This window comes from Ictidomys tridecemlineatus, chromosome 9 (assembly GCF_052094955.1).
Source record: "Ictidomys tridecemlineatus isolate mIctTri1 chromosome 9, mIctTri1.hap1, whole genome shotgun sequence".
In the NCBI taxonomy this organism is placed as follows: domain Eukaryota; kingdom Metazoa; phylum Chordata; class Mammalia; order Rodentia; family Sciuridae; genus Ictidomys; species Ictidomys tridecemlineatus.
In genome coordinates, this window is record NC_135485.1 from 66284118 (window position 1) to 66311968 (window position 27851).

Here is a 27851-nt window from a genome sequence, read left to right on the forward strand (position 1 = left end):
TATATTGATGCACTTATTGAATTACTGGCCTAAAAATATTTTGAACTCTGTTACCATGACTTGTTAACTTTAGCAAACAATCCTACCAGGAACAGTAAACCTAGCTGAACTCTGTAGGGTTTTGTTTTGTTTTGTAGGTGCTAGGGATGGAATCCAGCGCACTGGGTACAAGCTCTACCACTGAACTTCATCCCCATCCTCCTCTCTGAAATCTATGAATTTGTTATAGCTTTGTGATTTTTATATTTGAAAGTGTAGATAACATAACTTGAAGTCTTTTGTAGCATGATACCAGTACATAAATGTAGGTTCTAATTCAGTTATTGAAATACTTAAATTTCACAATTAATGCTTTGTTCTGCTTGAGGGGAAGCAGGAATTGAACCCCTGGGCACTTAACCACTCAGTCATATCTCCAGCCCTTTTTATTTTTTATGTCAAGACAGAGTCTCAATAAGTTGCTTAGAGTCTCACTAAGTTGCTGAAGTTTTTGAACCTCCTGCCTCAGCCTCCTGAACAACTAGGATCATAGGAATGTGCTACTGCACCTGGCACAATTAATGTTTTATATAAGTTATCAGTAGTTTCTGGGCCTATAATAGAGAGTTGATATTGAATGATAAAGTACCAGTATCATACTTATTGGCACTATAATGTACTTTACATTATTAATGGCCTTTGGGTCTTAATGGCTTATGCCAATATTTCTGCTTCCACTTTTCCTATATTATAGCTAATGATATTTAACCTGTATGATCATTGAATTTGTGAACAATATATCCCAGTAATTTATATGCCCCAATAATCATTGGGATATATAAATGGTAAATATATAATAAAATATGGGTTTACTTACAAAATGAGTCCCTGAATATAGAACTTGGCACAATCTGAAAGAACTGAAGCACAGACATTTATTTTATCTATTTGGCAATGCTACATGCACACAACAGTATTTTTGTTAAGAATGAAGATAAAATGTTTTCCTGTATGATCCATTTTACAAATATAAGAATTTTTTCTCCTTTCCAAGTCTTCACTATAAAAATAGCAGAAAACATAATAAAATGTAAGAAAAAGACAAAAATTTTAACTCACAATTTAATTGTACTCCTACCAAACCATTTTATAGTCTTATTTAAATTTATCATGGTACTTATTTAAAATAATTTTAATATAAATAAACTAATTCTCTTAATTAACATAAAAATATTGTTTTATAAAGAGCCATGATCTATAAAATAAATCAGAAAGAATCATAATAAAACATATAATGAGAAGAAAGTGTTTGAAACTCTATTATTGTTAAATGTAAACTTAATTTGTAACTTTTGCTCTTTAGGCTTTTCTAGTTGATTGCCACCCAACAGATACTAGACAGTTTCACTAAATTTAAGTTGATTCAGTGAAAAGAAAATAGAAAAAAAAAATCTTTGCTACGTTTAAGTTTGAAATATTTTTATACTCTTTTCATTGTGAAGATTCAAAATACACTGTGTTCTAAAAGGAGTTATTTAATTAGGCTTATGATATGGAAAATAATGTTATTATTGACTATTATGAATTTTCATGTGTTATTAAACTCACCATATTTTAAAAATTAATATGCATGAAAACAATTTGATGTTTAAGAGAATTTCTTCTAAAGAGTACAAATTTGTGATAGCTCCTTGACATGCTCACATATTGGCATTTATAAATGAACACCAATAAAAATTTTAAAATCTAATACATTGGTTTTTCAAACAACAGAGGAAAAACAAGTATACTCAGAGGCCCATTTAAATATCATTAATAATTTAGTGTGACCAACCAAGAATATTATTTGGCTAATTTCTTCTCAGGAATCAGCAAGACAGAATAAGACAGAATTTTTGCCTATAAGATGACCATCTCGATGCTGTGATCAGCATATTTAACTGCTTACCTTTGATGCTGATGCTGATGATGTGGATAATGATTTAGTTGTTGTTGGTTCCAAGAAGGATGAAGTGAGAATGAGCTCTGTATGTTAAAGTTGAATTGAGGGGGTAAATTTGGACGCATGCTTCAGGTGACACTTACTGCGGGAGTCATGGATAAGACACAGGGAAGCTATATTGGCCACCTAGAAATGTGACTAAGTTTGAACACCATGTAATATGCAGTTGTACTACATTAAATTAATATTTGAGAATAATTAGCCTGGCAGAAGCATTGAGAACTGTGTCTTTCGAAACTTTGAAACTAGGTGAAGTGAATGAAGCCATCATTTTGGTACAAGGGAAACAGGTGGCAGTGAGAAGAGAAGAAAAGTGGTCAGGATGGAGGGAATGGTGACGACAGAATAAATGAATGTGTTGGTTGTGGGCTCAGGAAGAATATCATCAACTGTTGATGTAGCTTTGAAATTGATCTAGGTATCCTATTAATGATGAAAATACTAAAAACTGATTTTATAATATTACAAGGGAGTAATATCTGAGAGTTTTCTGAAACTTAAAGCAAATCTTAATTGTGTTTATTCTAATTTTGGTGGTATGATTATTTTTCAAACTAAGCAGAAATTGCTATGTTATAGTAGAAAACATTACCATACTTCATAATTGATTCATCTGAGTGTTACATTCCATAACCCCAGACTGGCAAACAGAATTTTTTTTAAACATTCCTTAAAATATTTCATTTTTCATTTTACTCTAAGGTTATAATTTAAGTTGGGCTGGTAGTTGAACTTCTGCAAATGGCCCTTCATTTAATATCTCCATTTAATATTTATAGTATTGAAATCCTAAAGCAACTCTATGGAAAGTAAGTACTATTACAAATTACTTACTTATATACTTATTTAAATTGTTATAAGATGTGTAAGTCGAATTAATAAACCAATTAGAGTATTCCCTCAATGGTCTATTAATTTGACTTAACACATTTTATAACAATTTAAATTTTGATATGTAAAGTGCTTGCTCTTTGCTCTGTAATTTCTTTATTCATTCCTTTCGTTTTTTCTTTTTTTCTTTTTTTAATCCTAGAAAGTGTAAGGTAGTGGTCTATACAAGGCTTAACCATGAAGCAGTGTAGTTATATAAGAAAAAAATACCTTCAGAATCAAGAGTCAAAAGATGTGCTTTTGCATCCCTTCTCAGATACTTGTTAGGCTTATGCCTTTAGCAAGCCACTTTAGCCTCGTGGATTCTCAGATCTACTTTTAAAGGGTTTTTGTCAGATGCATTTGGAATATATGAGAAACTACCTGTGTGTATGATTATTATTTTAACAAGGCAATTCTCAGATTAAAATATGCTGGATTCTAATTGTTACTGTCATAGCTCCCCATCTTTCATCTTTCTCAGGCAATTCTATTGCCATTTAAAAACACCTTTGCTTTTGTTCAGCATTTTATTTTTCCTCAGTCCAAGAAAGTTGAGCTTGGGGTTTACATGAGTAATTTCCTAGCATCTACAGGAGGCCTAACTGAGCTTAACAGGTGACTCTAGATATTGACATCTAGAGCGAGTGAACACACATTAGTCATGGTATAATGAAATTCTTAGGACTTATATCTTTCTACTTTTCCAACTAAAATGACACAGTGCTCTATAGTTTCTTTGTTTATAAGGCAAAAATGAATTTGTCACTTTCACTGAGGATTTTCTCTTCATAAAGACCAAGCACATGAGCCTTATTCTCCCCTCCCTCCTCTGAATTGAGAATATCAAGTGTACTGCAGCTTGACTATGCTTTGTTTGCTGGCTTCTACAAAGAATGGGCAAAAGGCAGCTCTGAACTCCTTGACCTGTTTCCAAGCTGCTGAAGGGAACAGAGAAAAGTCAATAAGGCAAAAGTTTCATATGGAAGGATCTTCTGAGTCTAAGAATGTTAAAAGTAAAAACTCAAAATGAAATATAAGAGAATAAATAAATAAGCAATCATCAGTGATACATTGAGAACATGAATCTATGTATAACATGGATGTGAATGTGTGAGTGTGTGTATCTCTATATCTATTTATCTGTAAGTATGAATGCATATACATATAGATAGATGAAAATCCTGGTATCATATTTTGTCCTAAGAATAAATAGTTGATAACTATATTTACCTTTTCTTATAGATCATTTGAATGCACTAGACTATTCTACACAAGAGTTCATTTTGTATAAATAAGTGGTTGTATAAATATATAAGCCAGATTTTGTATAAATAAGTGTTTTTTTTTTCCTTTGGAACAACCACTTATTTGTAGTAGGACTGTACCTACTTTCTCCATCTGTAAAGTGCTAATAATAATGGCACATACTTCATGAAGTTATCGTGAACATTAAATGAATATGCACACACACATACCCAGACAGCATTTTCAGTCATCCCTCAATATCCATGAGAGTTTTATTCCAGAATCCCCTAAGGATACCAAAATCTGTGGATGATCAAGTCCCTTATTCAGAATGGCATTGTACATTGCTAACCCATACCACAGCAAAGAGTAAACCTACTAATTGGAGCTCAATATTTTAGATGGGACTTTTGAACATTTGATTAAAGAAACACAGATATCAAGTATATAATTCATGAGTTTAGACAAGTGCCTCTACAATATGTAACTCATATCTCATCAAGATAGAAGACATTTTCATCATCAAAGAAAATTTTCCTTGTGCCCCTTTTTACAGTCAATATCCACCCTCAAAAGCAGCCACTTCTTGATTCCTATCACTATAGACTAGTTTTGCCTATTCTAGACTTCATGTGAATGGAATCGGTCAGTGGATGTTTTGAATCTAGTTCATTTACTCTTTATATGATATTCATCAATGTTTCTCTCTCTCTCTCTCTCTTGATATATATATGTATATATCTCAATGGTCTATTAATTTGACTTACAGATTTTATAACTGTTAAAAAAATATATGTATATATATACACATACATATACAGAGAGAGAGAGAGAGAGAGAGAGAGAGAGAGAGAGAGAGAGAAACATTCTGCTAAGTGAAATAAGCAAATCCCAGAAAATGAAGGGCTATATGTTCTTTCTGATATGTGGATGCTAATCCACAACAAGGGAATGTCGGGGGAGGGGAAGAATAGAAGTCCATTGGATTAGACAGAGGGGAGTGAAGGGGAAGGAAGGGCGAGGGGGAAAGGAAGGGCAGTAGAATTAATTGGACATAACTTTCCTATCCTTATATTTGCACACATGACCAGGGTAACTCTGAGTCATGTACAACAAGAAGAAGATCCAAATTAGAATAAGTTATACTCCATGTATATATAATTTGCCAAAATACATTCTACTGTTATGTGTATCTAAAAAGAAAAAAATTATATATATATATATATATATATATATACACACTGATACATATAGATATGTAGTTTCTTTTTTAATTGCTGGGGAGTAGTCCACTGTCTAATTAGACCATAATTTGTCTATTTAACTGTTGATAGATGTATTAGTCAGGTTTTCTTCACTGTGACCCAAATACCTGACAAAACTAACTTAGAAATGGAAACATTTATTCTGGCTCATTGTTTCAAAGGTTTCCATCCACATTTAGCTGGCTCCATTGCTCTGAGGTGAGAAAGAATATCATGGCAGAAGGGTGTGGTAGAGGAAAGCTGCTCCACTCATGGCAGAATGGAAGCAGAGAGAGAAGGGCCAGAGACAAACCAAACCCTCCGGAGGCATTCCTCCAGTAACCTGCTCCCTACTACTAGATCCCACATCCAAGTAGCCTTTCCAACTACCAATTCATCAAATGGATTAATCTACTTCTGATGTCAGAGTCCTCATTATTTGATCATTGCTTAAACACTCCACCTCTAAACCTTGCTGCACTGGGGATCATGCTTTCAATACACATTTCAGTGGGTTTCATTTTTTTCTGTTTGAAGCTAATATAATTAAATAAAACCAAGTAATATCAACATTTCCATACAAATTTTCTGGTGAGTTTATGGATTCCATTTTTCTTAAGCATCTAAGAATTACTAAGTCATAAGTAGGAACATATTTAACTTTATACAGAATTGCTAAAAATTTTATCAAAGTGATTGTACCATGTATACTTCTGCCAGAATGTATAAAAATTTTAGTTGTTCCATATTCTCACCAACATTTTGTGTTGTGAGTATTCTTAACCATAGCCATTCAAATGTGTGTGAAATGGCATCTCAAAGTGGTTTCAATATGCATTTATTTGATATCTAATGATGTTGGGACTTTTACCATGAGATCATTGGACTTTTGTATACCTCCTATTCTGAAGTACCTATTCAAATCTTCCTATTTTCCAAATTGAGATTTTTGTCTTTCATTTTCTTGAGTTGTAGGAGTTCTTTGTATCTTATTCATACAAATCTTTTGTAGATATGGTTTTTTAAAATTTCTTTTAGATGTTGATGGACCTCTATTTTATTCATTTATTTATATACTGTGCTGGGAATTGAACTTAGGGTCTCATACATGCTAGGCAAGTTCTCTTACCACTGAGCCACAACTCCAGTCCCTGCAGATATGTTTTATAAGTGTTTTCTGACAGTCTCTGACTTGCCTAATCATTTTCTTAATGATGTCTTTCAATGAGCAGGAACTTTTAACAAAGTATATATTATAATTTTCATGTTTTTATTTTGCTTATCCTTTCTAAAAACATTTACTTTCACAGATTATGAATATATTCTCCTGTGTTTTCTTATAAGAGGTTTAATTTTCAAATTTAGGTTTTAGATCTCTCTTAAATTAATTTTTGTGTGTGATACAAGGTAAGGGAAACTCTGTGTGTTTTAAACATAGGTTTTTAAAATCATTTTGAAGGAAAAATTCTAGAAATATTTTCATTCAGTGTGTTTTTTCACAATAAAAAGATATTTTGCATAACGCATTATTGAAACCAACTCAAACTTGGTTGAGCAAAAGAAGATTTATTTATTCCCTTTTCTGAGAAGAATAATACATATCTTAGAAGATCCAAGAAAGTTACACAGGGATCAGAACTTAAGGGGCTAGAACTTGGATCCACATTCCAAGGATCTCTCTATTCTTTTCCAATACCTGCCTCTGTCTACACTGCTTCAGTCTGTAGACAGCTTTGCTCTGTAGGGCAGGGAAGATGTATGCTGTCAATCTTGATGTACATCTTCCCCTATCTTTCTATAACCATTAAAATGGAAGGTTTACAGGGCCTTCCTAAGTCACATGCTCATTCCCTGGGCCCATCACTTCTACTGTTGAGCTCAGGTCATGTGAATAATCAAGTCCAGATCTATTACTACAGCAGTGGTACAGTGGTACCATCTATAACAATATGGCATGAGGGAGAAGGAGACATTTGTGATGTCCCAAAGCTCTGGACATCACAAATAATACATGTGCCACCAAACTACCTAATTTTTAAAAATGTTGTTTTTAATATATAGGATTTTCACTGAACTCTGTTCATTAAGTGTATTCATGTGTAAAGACAATTTTTTGTCACATAAAGCTAAAGTGTGAATTAATTATTTTAAAGCACTAAAACTATATTCAATAAGGGGATCTCAGCAAAGGCCATAGTTTAACTCATCAAAGTCCACCATAATGTGAATAATGCTGAATAAAGTAGAACAGCAGTCAGATTCTTTTTTTTTTCCCCACTTTGACATCATCTCCCTACCATCTTCAAATTCTAATGAAAAAGTTGTATTGTCAGTACCTCAATATAATAAACAACTGGGAGAGTAACTGTGGTTCAGTGATTAGGACAAGATTTATATACTTAGGGAGAGTAGTAATTTTCCTGGGCTTATAAAGCAACCCTGATGCTGTTCAACCCACAGGATTAATTGACAAAGAAGAAGCAGTTCTTATTGGAAATCATTAATTGCCTCAGGGCTTTCATTTGAAGGAGAAAACCAGAAAGTTCATTCTAGACAAATGACTATCTCAAAGTTACCCACTTGTGTTTTCTTTTAACTGTGGTCAAATAAAATCTGGTCCCACAGACAGGCTTGAAATGATAATGTAATCGACAGCATTTGATTTTCTTAGTTGGAGTCTCTGAACGTAGCTGATATTGAAAGTAGTGCTTCATAAGAGCTTTTATCTAAGCTTAAAAATATGACCACTGGGGGACAGAGATGGAGGGGTTTTATAAGTGATAGACACAAAGGCCGTTTCCCTATAATGAGAAGAGGACCCAGCTGAGGTGGTTTTCCCCAGCTGGGCCTGACCATCTCAACACCCCACAGACTTTGCCTTTCTTCTCTCTGTTCTCCCCACAATGTGCTAAAGCTTTTCTTTATTGCTCTCCTGCTCTCTCTTCCTTTGGGTAGCATAATTCATTACTTTTCAGATTTGGGAGTGGAAACCCTCCTTTGTTTGAAACAACTTTTCAAAACTGATTGTTCTGGGTGAGAGTGGGAAGGGCCATACAAGAGCTTAAAACATGAGATGTTTAGAAAATCAGGTTTCTGATACGATTTCAAAGAGTCTAATCTTAAATAACATAGAATAAGGAATATCCAATTCCTATTTCCTTTTATTTGCTTCCAGTTTTTCTTTGTTTTCCTGTGGCCCTACAGCATGCAATGATATTTGCCATCATCAAGCTTTCATGAAATGATTAGTTCTTGCCATGAAAAGATATTGGCTTTCTCTTCTGTTATCATTTCAAATGGCATTCCTTTTGAGGAATACCTGAGTTTTGATTTGACATTTAAGGGAGATCTTTAGTTCTTGGTTTGTTTACAGAACTGAAATAACCAAGTCTTCCTTTCCTTTCCATGTGTGACTGATTGACTGATTCTGCCTAGAGGGTCATAGTGAGAGGGCATGAGGGGTGTGAGCACCAGGGCGATTAACTAATGATGTCTTCCATGACCCTGAAGAGCAACAGTACAATTGACAAAATCTGCCAATTCTTTATTAATCCTATCAATGTTAAGTCTTTGTTTTAATTTGATTTTGTTCTACTCAATTTATCAGCATTGGAAATTACAACAGCTGTTCTTTTCACTTATGCTTCAGATAGTGATGTGGTGATTGGAAACACTTTGAAGTATATGTTAAAATACCTTCTTCAAAACCTCTTTCAAAAGGAACAGATTCTCTCTACAAATATGAGGCATTACATATACAACAATAACAAAGCAAATACTTAAGATTGGTTTCTTTTTGTATGGTTGGTCCCATTAAGTCATTTTGATTTCTTACTAGGTGAATGTGGAAATATTGAAGTCTACAATGTGAAATATAGATTGAATGAATTAAAAAACACAGGGGTAGCATGCTGACAAAGGTAGGCAGGGATCATACTGGGTATTCTAGACCATGACAAATAATTCATATTTAATTCTTATATAAAGGAGTAATCATTGTAGATTTTTAAGCATTGTAGTACTATGACTTTTTAATTTGTTTTATAAAATGAGTTTTGCTATTTTGGAAAAAAATGTATAATATTATTGTGGTAATGTATTAGTAAAGGAAAGAGATGTGTTGAGTCTGTATTTGTATGATGTTTGTTTCCAGAATATTCATTAAACTGTAAAACTATTGTGAGTATGTGTGTATGTGTGTGGGGGAGAGAGATACAAGATTTTGTTCAAATTTTAACCATATACCCACATTATATTGACTTCCTTTTCTAAAAACAAAATTATTGAGGTTAGATATTGTAAAGAAAAGAGATTTATTTAGCTCATGGTGATGTAGGCTGAAAGTCCAAAATCTGGTGGCCCCATTGGTTTGGCCTCAGGTGAGAACTTGGTAGTAAAGGACATAACATTGGTGGGAGCAGAAGAGAACACACAGTATTACAATCCAAGGAGATTCAGGAGCCAGGTTTGATTTTTTTATAACCACTTGCTCTTGTAGGAATTTCAAGGTCTCTGGAGACGTTTGTGAATTTTTTCCATAGGTGACATTCCCAATGGTCTAATTACCTCCCACTAGGACTTACCTCTCAAAGGTTCTACTACCTCCCAACACCACCACACTGGAGACCAAGTTTCTAGCAAATGAAACTTTGACACAATCAAAGCAAATTCAAATCAAAGCATACATAATTTAATATCTGACTCAGGACAGAAGACAGAGGTATAGACTTTCATGATGGAAGTATTTTTCCCTTACTCTCACCTATTCTGTCTCCACCTCCACTTTCATCGTTCATTTGCATTTCTCTCATTCATACTTGTTCAGCTTTGTTGCATAGTCCTGCTACACTTTTGCTTTCAGCCTTCCATAAGCTAGGAGATTATATTAACAAATTTACTCTACTTATTCTTGGCTTGCCCACACCTGAGAAGCTGAGTATCAAGGGTGGCTTTATTGGGACTCGGAAAATGGATAGAAACTTGAAGGCAATAGTTAATCTTGTCATATTTGGTAAGAAAGAAATGGCATTAAGCTCAATGTTGAACTATTACCATTAGGAAGGAAAGTGAGGGTACTAAAAGTGGAGGCACCTGCAACTTGGAATCATCATCGAAGGCCAGTACCCTCAGGAGATTGAGGGAGAATTGTTCAAGTAATTTACTAGGAAGCTCTCAGAAGAATGGAAATGAGGGAATTAGCATAGGTCAGGGAAATAAAGTTAAGTGTAAACTAGCTTTGGCCTAATCTAATGGAATAACTCTGTAGCACAAATTGTAGCACAGATTTAGTCTTTCATAATTCAAGGATCCTGACTACCTTTTGTACCCCTTTTCCAGTTAGTCCTTGGCTGAGGATTTTGGAAGAAGTAGGTGACAGAGAGTTTACCAAAAGACTCCCCTTTAATGAAGTCAATGTCCAAGAAAAAGAGTCTAGGCTGTGAGTCCTGATCAGTTAACATACAAACCTTCTGATGGGGTGGTTATTCTCTCAGGAGTCTATAGACTGGGTGGCTTAACTAATAGAAACTTATTTATTTATTTATTTTTCTTTTCTTACTTTTTGTATTTTTTGTTCTTTTTAGTTATACGTGACAGTAGAATGTATTTTGACATATCATACATACATAGAGTATAACTTCCCATTCTTGTGATTGTACATGATGTGGAGTTATGCTGATTGTGTATTCATATATGAACATAGGAAAGCTATGTTTGATTCTACTGTTTTCCCCATTTCCATCCCCCTACATTTCCCCCCATTTTCCCTTGTCCAATCCAGTGAACCTCCACACCTCCCTCCCCACTGCCTGTTGTGAGTCAGCATCTGTATATCAGAGAGAATATTTGGCCTTTGGTTTTCTGGGATTGGCTTACTTCACTTAGCATGATAGATTCCAGTGCCATCTGTTTACTAGAAAATGCCATAATTTCTTTTTCTTTTTCTTTTTTTTGCAAAGTTTTTTTTTAATTTAAATATGACAGCAGAATACATTACAATTCTTATTACACATATAAAGCACAATTTTTCATATTTCTTGTTGTATACATAGTATATTCACACCGATTCATGTCTTCATACCTATACTTTGGATAATAATGATCATTACATTCCACCATCATAAATAACCCCATGCTCCCTCACTTCCCCTCAACCCCTCTGCCCTATCTAGAGTTAGTCTATTCCTCCCATGCTCCCACTCCCTATCTCAATATGAATCAGCCTCCTTATGTCAAAGAAAACATTCAGAAAATGCCATAATTTCAATCCTCTTTTTAGCTAATATTCCAGTGTATATATATATACCCCATATGGCACCTATGTAGGTTCCATAGCTTAGCTATTGTGAATTGAGCTGCTATGAATATTGATTTGGCTGTGTCACTATAGTATGCTAATTTTAAGTCCTTTCGGTATAAACTAAGGAGTGGGATAACTGGGTCAAAAGGTGATTCCATTCCAAGTTTTCTGAGGAATCACCATACTTCTAGAAACAAATTTTTAACAGTTCTGGAGGCTGAAGTCCAAAGTCAAAGTTCTGACAGGGAACATTTCATTCTGAAGCCTCTTCTCTTGGTTGGTACAGGTAGTCATTATCTCACTATGTGCTTGAAAGTCCAATTATTTGCACAGACACAGAGAAAGTGTAAGCAAGTTCTTGTACCTCTTTTTTTAAGGACATTAATCTCATCAGATCTGGGCTCCACCCTCATGACTTCTAATGCTAATTGCTTCCCCAAAGCCTCACTTCAAAATATAATTATATTGGAGATTAGGATTTCAACTAATAAATTGGGGGTGGGGACAAAAGCATCCAGTCCATAGTATCAGGAAAGAGTTCCACATAGGGCACCAACTTCTGCTACAGATAGTGAGGGTTAGAAGGTGAGGATGGGGGCCTCCAGGGACAATTCAGATGAAGTTAGAAAATGGAGAGAGGTTTGGGAGGATTCACCATTCAAATTCAACATCCATAGTTGAGCTGAAGTAGAGGAATAGCTGTTGTATGTCAAGCATGGAGTGACTGACTCAGATGAGAAAAATACTACTAGTGTTACTTTATCCTGAAATTATTTCAATATTTAGAATACTAAAAGAATTTGATGTTCTAAATTTGATGTAACATTGCAGTTGTTGGAGAAATGTTTTAGGAAAGAATAAAAATAACCCTTAATTTCACAAATTGACTGTATTACTAGCACAAGCAGCTTGCTTAATGAACACTGTGTGGTGAAGTTGTTTTATGTTCTTTGCTTCATGAAAGAATATCAGGATCTGTAGACATATGCTTACATGCCTTCCTGTGCCATGGCACTTAATATTTTAAAGATGAGAAAAAATATCAGCAAATATTTTGCCTTTAAGGATTTTGTTCTCTAGGGAGAACACATACAATGCATGTAGACCCACACTTACCATATACCTGCATGTATATACACATATATGTGCATGCACGTGCTGTCTTATTCTTTGTGTTCGTAATGTGAATCCTCCTAGATAGAAAAGATATATACTAGCATTTAGGAATACAGCTAATAGAATGTTTGAAAAACCATCATGTTAGCAACAGCTAGAAAACAAAGTGTTTATTTGTTTAATAAGAAAGAGAATTCAGAAGAATATTGACTGTAATTTAACAGTGCATACAGAGGAATCATATCTTACAAAGAAGTTTGATTCTAATGGATTCTAATGCGGTCACAGAAGGTGACTATAGGATGTGATCCAAATTGCTCCAGTCCTATAAATCTCTCATAAATCACAATGTTCTACCAATATTGCTTGTTTTTGTTTTCTTCCCCAGCAAAAAACAGATTACTGTTCTTACATTGAACAACTTGAGTAATTGGTGTTTAGGAGCCATGAGGCATGAAATCATGTGCACCCAAACTCTAAGGCTACATTTGCACAGTGAGATGTTCATCCTTCCAGATGCCAGGGAATTGACACTGATGGAGGTCTGCAGATGCACTTCTTCCATTTGGCACTACTTTGGGGGCATACATTCATTGAGTGGCTTGGAGTCATTGAAGTGTAGTTGCTTTTGCTAGTTCAGTTGCTCTCTTTCTTCTCTTCTGCTCTAGTTCCCTCTTTCTTTCTTAATCTCTTCTGTTTGCTGACCATGCGTAGTTGAATCTATATAAATTTAAATGTTTTACAACTCTTTGGTGTCAGGCATTTTATTTATATTCATCGGACCTATAATATTCAACAATATTCTTTGTTGAAATGAAGTGTGTGCCTTTTGAGGTGAGAAGACTCTGTTAGGAGCATATATCTTATTTTGATTGTATATGCAATGCTGTTGCATTTCTAGTTTCTGGTTGAAAAAAAAAACATATGAGTAGATGCAGGAACCGGTTTCCACCATTTAAAAATAATTCAAAGCTACAAGCCCATCAAATGATGGGAACTTTCTAAGCCATGGTATGGTATAGTAGACCAAATTAAGGCATTTTATTCAGAGTGATATGACCACACAAATTAATTCATCAATTTCATTTTTGTTTCGTTTTGGAGTAGCCACCCATTTACATCTTTATTATATTGTCATTGTTATGTTCATTTGGTAATGAAGAAGGTAATTCTGTTTTGTAATCTCATCTACTACTCAGCTTTCATGCCCTGACTACAGTGAAAGGATTTTCCTGGTATAGATTCAGTTGAATCATTCTCTGAGATTTTAAGTGAATAAATGGTACTCTTTTTAGTGTTAAACCAAATTGAGTATGTACATTTACTAACAAGGCTAAAAAGGCTACAAGTTTGAATAATGTTATTATTTTTTTTGTAAAGGACAATTTCAGGTTTATCCAATTGTGATAATTTTAATATTGTATTTAAGAACACTTTATATGCTAACTGAAATCTATGTCAGAGGGGAAAAAAAACCATTTCTTAAAGTACACAGTTTTCTTTAAGGCATTTAATAATATTAGAAAGAAACCTCAAAAATTTCCTTTTAGGAATTCTATTATGGTTGTTATCTAGTTTCATGTGTTGATTGAGTAGATGTGTACTGAGTACACTATTAAAAGCTCTGGTGATACTATAGTGTGAAAAACCATGTCCTTGACCTTGTGCAGCTTATGGTATTCTGATGGGGTGATAGACAAAAATAAAAAAAAATGAAAATACAAAATAAACAGGTAAAGAACTTGAAATTTAGGGAAGTGTGAGGAAAACAGAGGATACAATTCAGGACAGAAAATAATGAGAGATGAACTAATTCACAGAGTGACTAATGAAGGCCTACTGAAGAAGGTAGATTTTAGGCTGAGACTTTAGTGGAAAGGGGTAGACCATTCAAAGAGCCCAAGATAGTGGTTTATGGCTAGAGATCAGCAAATATCAGGCATCAAAGCATAAAGAAGCTTGGGTCTCTCCAGAACCAAAAACAGTCTGGTTTGGTTAAGCATGTATGTGTGTGGGGAGTGGAGGAGCAGGGAAGAGGCGGTATAAAATTAGGTTAGAGAGGTAAACAGGCTCCAGATGATTCAGAGCCTTTCAGACTCTGAATTTTGAAATAAGTACAATGGGGAAGCAATAAAAATTTTAAATGTAGAGAGTCATTATCTCATCTGAATTTTTAAAACCTTATTTTGGCTGCTCTTTGAAGAAGGAAATATGTGTGAGCTTGTACCTGTATGTTTGTGTTTGTGGTTAAGTACAGAAATAGAGAGACCACTTGAAAGGATATTAGAATTGTCTCCTTAAAAAATTAAAGGGTGGCAATGAAGATGAAGCCAAGTGAAGAAATTTGTGACATTTTGGAGGTACTGTATTTTGGATGTATAGATTGTGATATTCAAGGTAAGGGAACATCAAGATTCAACTTATCACTTATTTTTTTCTTTTTTGCAACTGACTGTATCACAGTCTCATTTTCTAAGATCAAGATCGGTAGACCTTGTTTCAGAAGGAGATTGTGTTTGCTTTTAGACTGGCATTAAACCTATTGTAAAATTGATTAGTTCATCAAACATTGATTGAAATTCACCATACACCAGACATAATACTAAATATGAGGGATACCTGGTGTTCCTAAAGTTGTGGGATTTCAGAGATGATAGATTTCAGAGTGCTAAAAGAGACCATGAAGTTATGAGCGATCTACTTCATTATCCTTATTTTAAAGACGAAGGGTAGAATTTGAACCATTTAATTTCTCCAGAAATATCATGAATCCTCTATAAAAATCATGGTTATTTTTGTAAAAGTTAAATTTATTCATCCAGAGCTAGTTGTGGCATTATTTTTCTTCAGGGATGTGATGAATCTATTTTCATTTGTTTTAATGAATCATTATAATTATCATTATTAAAATACTTTCTGATGTATTATAAAGTCATGAAAATACAAGTAGCTTAGCCAGGATTTCAATGAGGAATGCTTTATTGGCTCCAGCCAGATTTATTAATAACAGAAACATGCAAAATCATAAACCATATTCTAATGTACACACATTTTATTCACTATGGCATTAATAGTAGACAAAAGGGAAATTGGCCATTTGTGTTTCTATATGATTGATAGTAAGTTGCTAATTACTTTGAATTATTTTTGAGTGAACTTTTTAAACCTAATATAAAGCATGAAATTGAGAGGAAAGGAAAAAAAAAGGGGCCCCCAAAAGTTTGTTTTTCTGTAATGCATACTAGATGTACATGTATAGAGGTGTGTGTGTGTGTGTGTGTGTGTGTGTGTGTGTGTGTATTAAAATATTTGTTTTATGGCCCTATTTAATTTTTATAAATTATGGTGTTTGGTTAAGAATAAGTAGTGAGGAAATGCATTGTACAGATTTGAATAATTTAAATACCAGGAGAAGAAAAAAGAAGATTATTTAGGGTGGTCTAAATAAGCAAGCTTATTATCTAAATTATATTACACCATTTATTATTCATTTAGAGCAGAGTTTTCTTGGCTCTTTATACTAGGTCAAGTACTGTAAAAGAAAAGAGATGAAAGTTCTTGCCCTAAGGGCATAACAAACTTAAAACATCAGGCATGATCCAATCTGCAGACATACCAGCACACACACCAGGAGAGGCTGTTTCCTGCAGTCAGTGGTTACTGCCATGGGAATGCCCCATATAGCAGAGAGTTTCAAGATATTTTGTAGAAATAGGGGGTGTTAATTAGAAGAGCATTTCAGTATAAAAAAGGATAAAAATAGATATCAAATAGACAGATGACAGTCCAGTGTCCTACTTGAAGTTTAAAAGGAGTTCAGAGAACAGAAGATTTTGAAAGCAAGGAAGGAGATAGATTGGAATGTGTGCCAAAGGAGGAGGCAAAGCTACTGAGAAGATGGGTGAAATTATCAAAATAAAAAGTAATTAAACCAAAGTTCTGCCTCATCGCTGAATCTGGAATGGCATGATTACATTAAAAAATGCTTTGACCAATATCAGAAGGTTTAACCTGCCCCTTCAAGGAAAAAACATTAATAACCAAGGGCTGACGACAAAATGCATGAAGTTTATCACCAAGATTGTGAACACACAAATTGCTTAAAAAATGGTAACAATAAAGAACCGTCAAAAAGGTAGCTTGTCTCCTGAAATCCATCAGAAATAATAAAATAGGGGTTTTGTTTATGAATATTTCCAAACAGCAATATTCTGTTTTATTAGTTTACTGTATCACTGTATCCTTGTCATAGACACAAGGGTGAGCTGGGCACAGGGGTCCACAGCTGTAATCCCAGCATTTCAGGAGACTGAGTCAGAAGGATTGAAAGTTGGATGCCAACCTGGGCAACTTACTGAGAACTTGTTTCAAAATAAAAAGGGCTGGGTATATAGTTCAGTGGTAGAGCATTCTTGGTTTCAATCTCCATTACCAGGACAAAAAAGAAGAAGACCTAAGAAAGAAAGTGCATGTCTCACTTCCTGAATAAATTTTTTTTAAAATAAACCTTCACAAGAATTTGGAGGAAGCCTTTGAGGCAGGAAAATCTGTCTTAATTCCTAACCACACATCCCTGGGTCTTCCTGTGAGCTCACCTCCTCCAGTCCTCCTGTGGTAGTTCAGCTTTCTGTTGATTAATATTTTCCCTGTAATTAGCTTCTTCTCTTGCTATGTATACAGTATTCAATATTCTTCACATATAATGTTAGAATATTCTTCCCAGGGCACCCACTCATTCCTGAAGGCTGAGGGGGAGAGTGGGGTAAAGGAAGGACAACTGACCAGGCAGGGTTTTTGTTTTTGTTTTCTCCCAAACTTCTTTGGCTGCACTAATTTCCAACCAGCCAGAGAAACTCTCGAGAGGATACATCTTGAGAAATGTTCACATATGAAAACCAAATGTCTTCCAATGAGGTTAAAAAAAAAAATCTGTTTAAACGTTAACACATGTGGGGCTAGAGCTTGCTCAGGTAATCCAGGCCCGCACAGGCAGGCCCCGTCAGCACCCACCAGAAACACAGGCCCTCATCTTGAGAATTATGTTTTTGTTGGTCATTTTCATAAATTGCTTCTTTACACATTACCTCTAGAACTTTCCCATTCTTAAGTCTACTCAGGAAAAAGACCGTTCTCCTCATTCAGCAGCCAAACTCATTTAAGGAGGCAGGAAAGCATAGCAAGTTCTTTCCAAGATGCCTCTGGGCATGTTGTTGTCAGGTCTGTGGTTTTCATCTAGAAATTTGGCCAGAAGGTTGATTGGTTCTTTCTTTCTTTCTTTCTTTCTTTCTTTCTTTCTTTCTTTCTTTCTTTCTTCCTTCCTTCCTTCCTTCCTTCCTTCCTTCCTTCCTTCCTTCCTTCCTTCCTTCCTTCCTTCCTTCCTTCCTTCCTTCCTTCCTTCCTTTCTCTCTTTCTTTCTCTCTTTCTCTCTCTCTCTCTCTCTCTCTCTCTCTCTCTCTCTCTCTCTCTCTCTCTCTCTCTCTCGGTGTTTTAAGGAAGAATTGAATATAGCACAGCACCTTAGTCTTTTCCTTTCATTGTGTTTCTCAAACAGGAAAGTCCATCAGCTTGATCATGGAGGAGAACAATGACTCCATGGAGAACCCCCAACAAGGCCAAGGGCGGCAAAACGCCAGAAAGTGTGGGTGGCTGAGGAAGCAAGGAGGCTTTGTCAAGACCTGGCATACCCGCTGGTTTGTGCTCAAGGGAGATCAGCTCTATTATTTCAAAGATGAAGATGAAACCAAGCCCCTGGTAAGTAGGAAAAAATAAAAAGCATTGCAGGCCTAAGAAAGCCAAGAACAAGTGGGATTTACTAGAAACTGATGGAGACTAAAGCCAACTCAAATTCCTTCATTTTCTAGCCATCCTTCACACTTCTTCACCATTGTTTGCTTTAATGTGGAGCCGATGATCTTGCTAATTAAGGCCAACAAGCAGATTATACTTGTCTAAAGTTAATTTTCTTTTTACTAAGCTGGAAAAGAATATCTGAGTCCCTTAGGCACGCTAACTTCATGAGAGATATTTAATGCACATCTACTAGAAGATACACTTTGTCGCCCAAACATCTTTCTTTTTCGGGGGGAGGATAAGGCAAACTGTAAACATGACTGACTTTCAGTAATTGCTGAGACATCTTCAATAAGAATTCTCAGAGGCATCCGCTCCACCTTAACTCTTATAAAATATGGATATGGTACTAAACCAACACACATAATATACTCCTCTGGGAATCATTTCTGTGTTGCTTCGTGGTTCCTTAGCAGTCTTTTATTTCCTTATTTTCTCAGCCACAAATCCCAAGTCTCCAGTGGCAGAAGAAAAATCTCCAAACTGCATTTTGTAGCTGCAACAGGGGTTTTCAGCTGTGATCATTGCTCATTAATTGATGGATGTGAGCTGAGGCATCACCCTGTGATTTCCCCTCATCTACATCTGTGGGATGTATAAATCAGAGAAGAGACATTGTAGATTAGTTTATGTAAACATCCCTGACAGTATGTTCTTGAGGCTATTTCCTCTTGTGTTAAAGTTCAAGAACTTAATTAGGAATTTGGATTGAGACTCTGCTTTAGTATCTTAAATTCCTGAGGCATTATAATTTCACAAGGTTCTCATTCCTTTAATTGGATTACATAAAAATAGCAAAGAAAGTACAACTATAAACCAAAATAATTTTCTGGGTTTTTTTTTTTGTGTGTGTGTGTGTGTGTGATTCCTACTCATTTTTGAACGTCCACAAAGGCTATTTGCACACATTTTCTTATGAAGTACTCAAAATAATGCTCTGGGGTAAATGTTATTAGTCCCATTTTGCCCTAAGAAGTCAAGGCTTAGATGTGATTCAGATAACCCAAAGTGCAAAAGATGATGGGGCCATTATTTTGTCTGGATACATCTGAGTTCATATGGCCAGAGGAATGTAACTTAATAAGCTGGTCCCACATTAATATTATGACAGTGAGAGCACATTTCTGCATCTGTTATTTTACTTGACATAGCAAACCTGTGAGGAATACCAGGATTATTTTAACAGATCAACACATTGCGGCTTAGAGCTTATGAAGTGACACGATCAAGATCACATAGAGATCAGAGGCAAAGTAGTGCCTGTGATGTCACTTAAAATCGTACCCATTCAGGTTAACAACTCAGTCCACCTCACACCATGCCAGAATGAGAGTCCATGGGATTGGACATGGAATCTTATTCATATTTCTATTTTCTTTGGTGAGTTCCTCCATATCCGTCTCCACTCTGATTCCCCATGTTCTATGTTTTTCACATTAACTTGATCCCTTTCACTGAGATTGGTAAAATGATTTTGGTAAAAATAATATCTGGATGTCTTGTGTTCAGGATAATAAGTCACAATCTTATTCTGAGTATTGTATGATAAAGAATAAGGTGCCCTTTTCTCACTACACCTTGTAATTAAACACCAAAAAGTAGACCTTCTTGAAAAATGTTATAGCTGGAAGAAAATGATATCTATTTGTATTTGTCTGTGAAGCAGCCAAAGGGCTATTGCTGATGAATGGCAGATGAGGATAGAATCATAGTTCCTTGCTCCTGATACAGTGCTCTTTCTGTTTTGCCTTTTGCCCTCCCAGTGACATTCAACTTTTCTTTAGCCTTACTTTTAATAAGAAGTATATTGTGGTTATGTGTAACTTCAGTGCTTCCAACCCAAGGATGCCCTGGGCCTTTGTATGTTTTCATGAAGGATACTTCAATAATATTGGAACAAACAAGCATTACTAAAGAAATAAAAAAAAAAATTCACTCTTTTAAGAATTCCTAACCAGCTAGAATGTTCAATAAATATAACCTCCTTTTGTTTTCTCTCTTACAAGGCATTTACTAAAATAGGCACATAAAACCCCTGAAATGTGTTTCTCTTTTGTTCCAGAATAAGGATCTTAACTGACTTATGGAACACTGTCAGTGAGTTTCTCCTAAACACTATAAAGAAAATCAAACTGTATCGTTATCTTTATTATGAAAAATGCTCACCTGCTGAGGAAGATATATAAGCAAAATTATAATCATAATAGAGTACCATGGAAATGCTAAATGCTGTGAAAACATAATGTAATTAGCACCAAGGAATGAGTGGTGCTCATCTGGTAGGGTTGGGAAAAGATGCACAAGGTAAAAGATGACTCTTACCTGGGGTGTTGGAGACTGGTGGAGGTTTTCCGGGTGGATAAATTGGGCAAAGGAATTCAGAGCTGGGAGAAGATATGGAGTTGTATAATAGATATCTATTGATAGAGTGTTCCATAATGAAAGGGTGGCAAAATGACAAGAAATGTCATTAGAGAAATCAGTCGGGCCATAATAGATAGGATCTGTATGTAGAGCAGTTACTGCATTCCCTTGTAGGCATTGGTAAGCTATTTCCAGACAAGCTGCACAACTATGTTAATCTTGAAAAGAATTAGGATAAATGTTTCCTAGTTTAAAATCTTAGTTAATGAATATAGTTTTCTCAATTAGGATTTTCTTCCATTCATACCTTCAATTTTCATCTCTCCAAGAAAAATATGTATATAACTATATATATGCATAAATATGTATATATCTGATTTAGTGTATTACAGACTTAATCACTTGAACTTAAAATTGATGTTTTTATGTTCCTTTTTTTTTTTTTGGTACCAGGGATTGAACTCAGGGGCACTCAACCACTGAACCACATCCCCAGCCCTATTTTATATTTTATTTAGAATCAGGTTCTCACTGAGTTGCTTAGGGGCTTGCTTTTGTTAAGATTGGCTTTGAACTTGCGATCTTCCTGACTCAGCCTCCCATGCTGATTACAGGCGTGCACCACGGGGCCTAGCTTATTTTTATGTTTTTATTTACATTGAAACTTGTCTTTCAAATATTCAACACCCTGTGCAAGTTTGAAGACCTAGAAAGTTTCACCTTCACTTTTCTTATTTTCTTTTTTGAGCCAAGATAAAAATACCTCTAAGTTCTCTCTAAGGACAGTATCTGATTGTAAACAATGACTTTCCAGTGCTTAACCAAGGTTCCCTGGCAATATATTAGCAGCTTTTCTCACAATATGGCTATTTCATAATTAAAATAAATTAAACATTATATTCTTAGTATCCTGTGATTTTTTTAAGAATATTGAAATAAAATCCCATAACTAGTTTATCATGAATAAAACTTTCTCCAGAAATCATTGGCTACAAGTGTTTGTACTTATATAGAAATGTATTTTATTCACAACAGATTTAAAAACAAAAGGCGATTTTTGTTGTTTCTGAAAAGCACATTCACACAGAAAAGTGATGTATGTAGTCAACTTATGAAAATACATTAATGTATCTATAATTCTGTGACTCACAGGCCACTACTGTAAACATTCTATATGGTTGTATTTTTCCATTTTGAGGTAATATTTTTATTTTGATTTTTTAATTTTATAATAAAATCTTATTTATTTTTAGAGAAAAAATTTAGAAATCATACCATGCAGAAGACTAAAAAAAAATCCTCCCTATCACTGCATATTTCTAGGACTTTGAAATAGTGATTTTTAGAAAGGTTTTAAAACAAAGTTACACTAAATTCATGAAAGTTTCTGTGTGGTCATCTTTTATTATTAATAGTGATGACAAATGATTGAGGCCTTAATTATACATACCATAACACCAAAAGAACAGATAAACCATGAATGTTAGTTATCCTAAAACTCAGGCAATTTTGCTGGTTTTGTTAAATGAATCCATTGATAAATTTCGAATGCTCTTTTGGATCCATTTATCTTAATTCTATCATGAAGTGTATTATTGCTTAAATAAAAGCTGAAGATCAACTTGGGCTATGCTAGAGAATACTTCTGACATATTATCATGCTAGAAGTGGACCAGAGAAAGCATCGATTTTTCAGAGCCAGTTTGAGATTCTTTATAAAATGGCTGAAACCTAACAGGCACCAACCCAATTAATTTAGTCTAGACATTCTACAGAAGTTATTGATCCAATTGTGTGTGGAATGTTTTTTCTGGACATGATGAGAGTGACACTATATTAGATCATAATAGATTTTCTTAGGGAACAAAATGATTTTGAGTGAATTATAACCTGAGGGCTGACCACTAAATGTGCAAGCATTGATTGCTGATTAAGAGTAAGCTCTAATTTTAAATATTTAATGGAATTCATGAGTTCATGAGATCTAGAAATCTCTAAGTCATTGGTGTTTTCTGTTATAAAATATGAGCCAGAAGGAGTCAAAGCCCCAACTAAATGCTTAAAATAATACTGAAAACACTAAAACTTGGATTTCATCCTCAAATCCAAAACAGATTTCTACATGGCATCCAAACCTTTGGGTGTTTAAAAAGACATATAAAATGGTTCTGTATGTCATCATGAAATTTAAGAGCTCTTAGTGCTTTCCTAGAAATGATCAAGACAGAAAGTATTAATATAAAATATTTTACTCTACTGTTAGTTGAATAATGTTGCTTATCACTGTATAGCAATATAGGCATAAGATGTATGTATTCATTTCAGAGTAAATAAAAGTAAAATTGTTTGGGTTGAATTTTGGCTTATCTACTTACTAATTGAGTTACATTGGACAAATGTGATAGCTTGCTTAAGCTTTAATATACCCATCTGTACAATGACATAATAATAATACACACCTCATAAATTTACTGGGGGAATTAAATGAGAATTTATGTAGATGATTTTATAGAAAGCAATGGCATCAAACAAATGTTAGCTATTTTTATAATATTAGACTATTGTATTTTAAGAGACTTATACTCCTCATTCATTCATTTGATTATTTAAAATTTCAAAATGTATTTGTAAGTTTCTAATGTGTCTATGGGGATTATGCTAGATTTGAAGAAATATAAATGTGATATATATTACAGAGAAAAGTGATATGTGCAGCCAACTTTTGAAAATACATTAATATATTCATAATTTTGTCACAGGTCACTACTGTAATTGTTTTATATGGTTTTATTTTTCCATTTTGAGGTAATATTTTTTTATTTTGAATATTTGATCATATGATAAGATTACAAACACACACACACACACACACAAATAAGTATTTTAAAGAAAAAGCTGATTTGTTTCTCAAGTGAAAAATTCAAATAAGCAAGGGAAGGCTGCTTCAAAAAACTGTTTTGAATCCCAGGCTACCAGTGATTTTGCATTTAAGTTTTAGTTTCCAAATTCCTTGAGTTATGCTTTTAACTGTTACTAAAAATGACTGATAGCTTTTGTGTTTGGGATGCAATTCAACATACAAACCAGATAGTCCATATTTTTACTAACTTATTAGCAGAAACAGGCAAATTTCCATTATGTCAACTAGTAGAGAAGAGAAGTTAGGGGTAAAAAATGAGTAAGTACAATGTTAAGTTGAACATTTGCATTTTTGGTGTTACAGAACAATTTTAAAAAGCTACCCCCCCCCAACAAATGAAATATTTCACAGCCATTTTGTATTTATTCTCTTTTAGAATTTTTTGGGCAGTAGACCTTGTAGTTTTCTCTTCTTTAGCTTTATCCTGTCATAATCCAGCTGGTCTCTATTTTTCTAGAGTTATTATGTTCTTTAATTCAGTGATTATTAATCAATATAAACTATACAATTTACATAATAGCTTTGAAAACAATTTGATCACTTTTTATATACAAAGCAGTAAATCCAGATGCAAAAATTATTATTTTCACTATGAATTCTGGCTCCTTTATCTTATTGTAATGTTTTTAAAGCTTTTTGTAGTAGGCATTAATATTTCACTTCTTATTATTTCTTAATAATATGCTATTGTATTAAATATACCACATTTTTTAATACATTTATCAGTTGATAGTTATTTGGGGTGCTTATGCTTTGGGGCTATTGTGAATTGTACTGTTATGAATACTCACATACAAGTTTTCCTGTGGGATATAGGTATGCATCTCCATCCTACCTTCCTAGTAATTAAAAAGTATCTTTCCATTCAAAATTATGAAATGCAAAACTCATGAGATAGGACCTGGGATGTAGCTCAGCTGTAGAGCACTTAGCTTGGTGTGTGCCAGGCAGGCCCTGGGTTTGATCCCTAGCATCTCAAAAAACCAAAACAACAACAAAATGCATGAGGTAGAAAACTTGCCTGAAGTTTTTAAAACATAAAACTGCCATTTACTGCTTGAAATTCTATCAATTAATTTCTTTCCAAAGAATTGTGGGTACAATGGAATCCCTGAAGAGACACCAACATTCCTTGTGCCACTATCCAAACAGCTTGCAGAAGGGTCAATTTAAATATTAAGTTTAACCTTTCAACTCATAGTATTATATATCCTATTATTACCAGGTGAAGACCTTCAAGTACTTAATTATGGATCTCTGCTAATAGTCTGAATTGACAAGTCTCACCATATTTTAATTAAGATGTTTTGGATCACATAAATTGATTTGATCTTGGAAATAATACTTTGTAGAAGCAGTTTTTTGTCTTTGAAAAGACAAAATATCTTTGATTAGCCTCTTCAGTTAAATTGCATGTTTTTTCCTTCATTTTATAATCTAGTTTGGGACATAGAATTTGTGTAGCACTACCCCTAAGGACTTCCATTCTCTGGCATTTCACAAGACTGATACTTTTCTAACTTTCCTATTTTAATGCCTATCTGAGAATTTCAAATTTTCTCTTGTGAAATATATTATCAATTTTACTGATGTCCCAGAAACTAAAATAATAGTAAGCTTTCTTATTTCAGAGTTTAACTCAAGTATTCTTCAGTTTCTATTTTTTTTAACATTGACAATTAGAAAGAGTTCCAGCTAATAAAAATTAAAAATACATTTTAAGAGGTTTTCACATTGTTTACTGTGATTTTCCAGGAAGATAAAAAGGGAATTAACATTCATTATGAGCTGTTATGTCTTATGTTCTTGGCTCAGTACTTTACATTTTTTCATTAATTCCCACAAAACATTTTATGCATAGATTTTTTTTATATCAGAAAATCAAACTTCAAAAGGCTTAAGAAAAAGTGATAACCCAAGGTGAGCTATTGGCAAAACTGGGCAGAATGGTGAAAAAAAATAAGAAAATGGTCAAGAAGGAAAAAAATAAATGTTCTTTGGAAGTGGGCAGTGTTCATCTAGTGTCAAGAGTTTTCTGAGCACATTTATTTATCAACTAAGAAAGACAAAAGAAGGAACTTGATACCGAGTTTAGTATATAGGACTAGAGCTTGCATAAAGAAAACTTTATTCTTAAAATAATGATGAGAATTTAGAGGCATGCTGGAGATTACAGAAATTATATTAATAACTCACTATTTTTGCTGAGAGTTCTTAGGAGAGGAAATGTTGACCTTCTCTAGACCATACTTAACAATTTGGGAAGAATGTTCAGAGTGTGTATCAAGATGAAACACAGAACCTGCTAAAACCTACATAGATAGGTTTTACCTAGATACCTACAGCTAATGTTCATTCTTTGGTGTTGTTCATGAAATGAACCTCTTTAGGCCGTACAAGTGTCTTTACACTTTAAGTTCTGTTACATTTCGCCATGCTGATCCATCTACACTCCTAACAAAACTCCTGAGTTTTGTTTCTGGCTGTCTTCACAACGCAGAGGATTCATGGACAAAAACAGACCATGGTGCATTCTGTTTCTGACACAAGAAAAATTGGATACAGAGCAGTGGCTGATGATTATGACTGAATTTTTAGACATGAAATGGAAGTGGCTAATCAGGAAATGTGTCATGGACTCTTGTTTTGAGCATATGACAGAGGACTGAGAACCACTTGACTATCATACCTGCTTTTGCTACTCACTTTTGTGGATTCCCATGGGATTATCCTTCTGGTAGGGTGAAGTCCTAGAGAGGAACATGAAAAATTATAGAAAAGGCACTATTTTTAACTGTATTTCCATTTTAGTGTTATTACTAGAAAGACAAATGATATGAACATCTGAACAGTTGCTGATATGATGATGTTGGAAAATAGATTTGGATATTTAGGCCAAGGAATGAATGAAACTTTTATAATGTCATAGAATTTAAAAATGAGCAGTATTCCCATTTCCTTTTTTCTACTCCAAGTAGAGGAGGTTCTGCTTTAGTAAGTTGAGCTTGCAGACTTTGTCACTGGCACTGTCCAATGATGGTTTCCAGTAATGGATGAAAAGTCCAATCCAGACATACCCCCCCCACACACACATTTTGCTCCCCTACTGACTGCTATCCAGAAGGAAGAATTGCCAGTTATCTTCTTTATACTTTGCATCTAATTTGTTCTTGGCCCAGTATACAAAAGATTTGGTCTTGATCCTTCATAGAAGAAACAATTTTTGAATTCTGAATCCCTTTGCTTTTGCGTCTCTTTTTGCGTATTTACATTTCTCTTGTTTTTCACTCCTTTTCTTCATTCTATCTCTCAGCAAATAATTGCAGACTGGTCAAGTAGAGAGTTCCGTTTATTGAGACATTACTCTCCCCCTGCCATCTCTATTTCATTCTTTTTTAAATTTTTTTTTTTTAGTTGTAACAGACACAATACCTTTATTTTACTTATTTGTTTTTATGTGGTGCTGAGGTTCGAACCCAGGGCCTCACTCATGTAAGGCAAATGTGCTACCAACTGAGTTACAACCCAGCCCCTCTCTTTCATTCTTGCTCAAACTCTTTGAGTTCAGTTGCTGGGACCAGGATTTACATCACAGTGAGTAGAAAGAACTAAACTTTGGATTTGGATTTTGGGTAAAAATAGAGGAAGGAAGACATTGTGGTGGTTCAAGACTACTTATAGTTACTTTGCATAAGGAAAAGGAATTTTCCCTTGTCAACCTAGTATACCAGTGGATCTGTGCAGAAGCTTTGAACCAAAGTCTAAACTAGTAAATATATGAGCACTTGTTTATTGCTATTTTGCATATAGTCTCATGGTGAAAGTGATTGGTTGAATGAAATTTTCAGATATTCCTGTAGCTCTGCAAAATGCCACTGTGAGACTGTCTCTGTAGCATGCTAATTCCTATAGCTCAACAGAAAAGCTTGGATAGCAATATTCCAAGCATATCATTTAATA

The 27851-nt window shown here is 34.4% G+C and overlaps 1 protein-coding gene across 3 annotated transcripts in view; it reads left to right on the plus strand.

Moving 5' to 3' along the window:
• Arhgap24 (Rho GTPase activating protein 24) overlaps nt 1-27851 on the plus strand; it is a 711589-nt gene that overhangs the window by 314142 nt on the left and 369596 nt on the right. For all 3 annotated transcript variants that reach the window (XM_078021565.1, XM_078021564.1, XM_078021563.1), the window contains exon 2: nt 18309-18508. In XM_078021565.1, the coding sequence (XP_077877691.1) occupies nt 18329-18508 (180 nt within the window). In that variant the 5' untranslated portion in view covers nt 18309-18328. The remainder of the gene's footprint in view (nt 1-18308; nt 18509-27851) is intronic.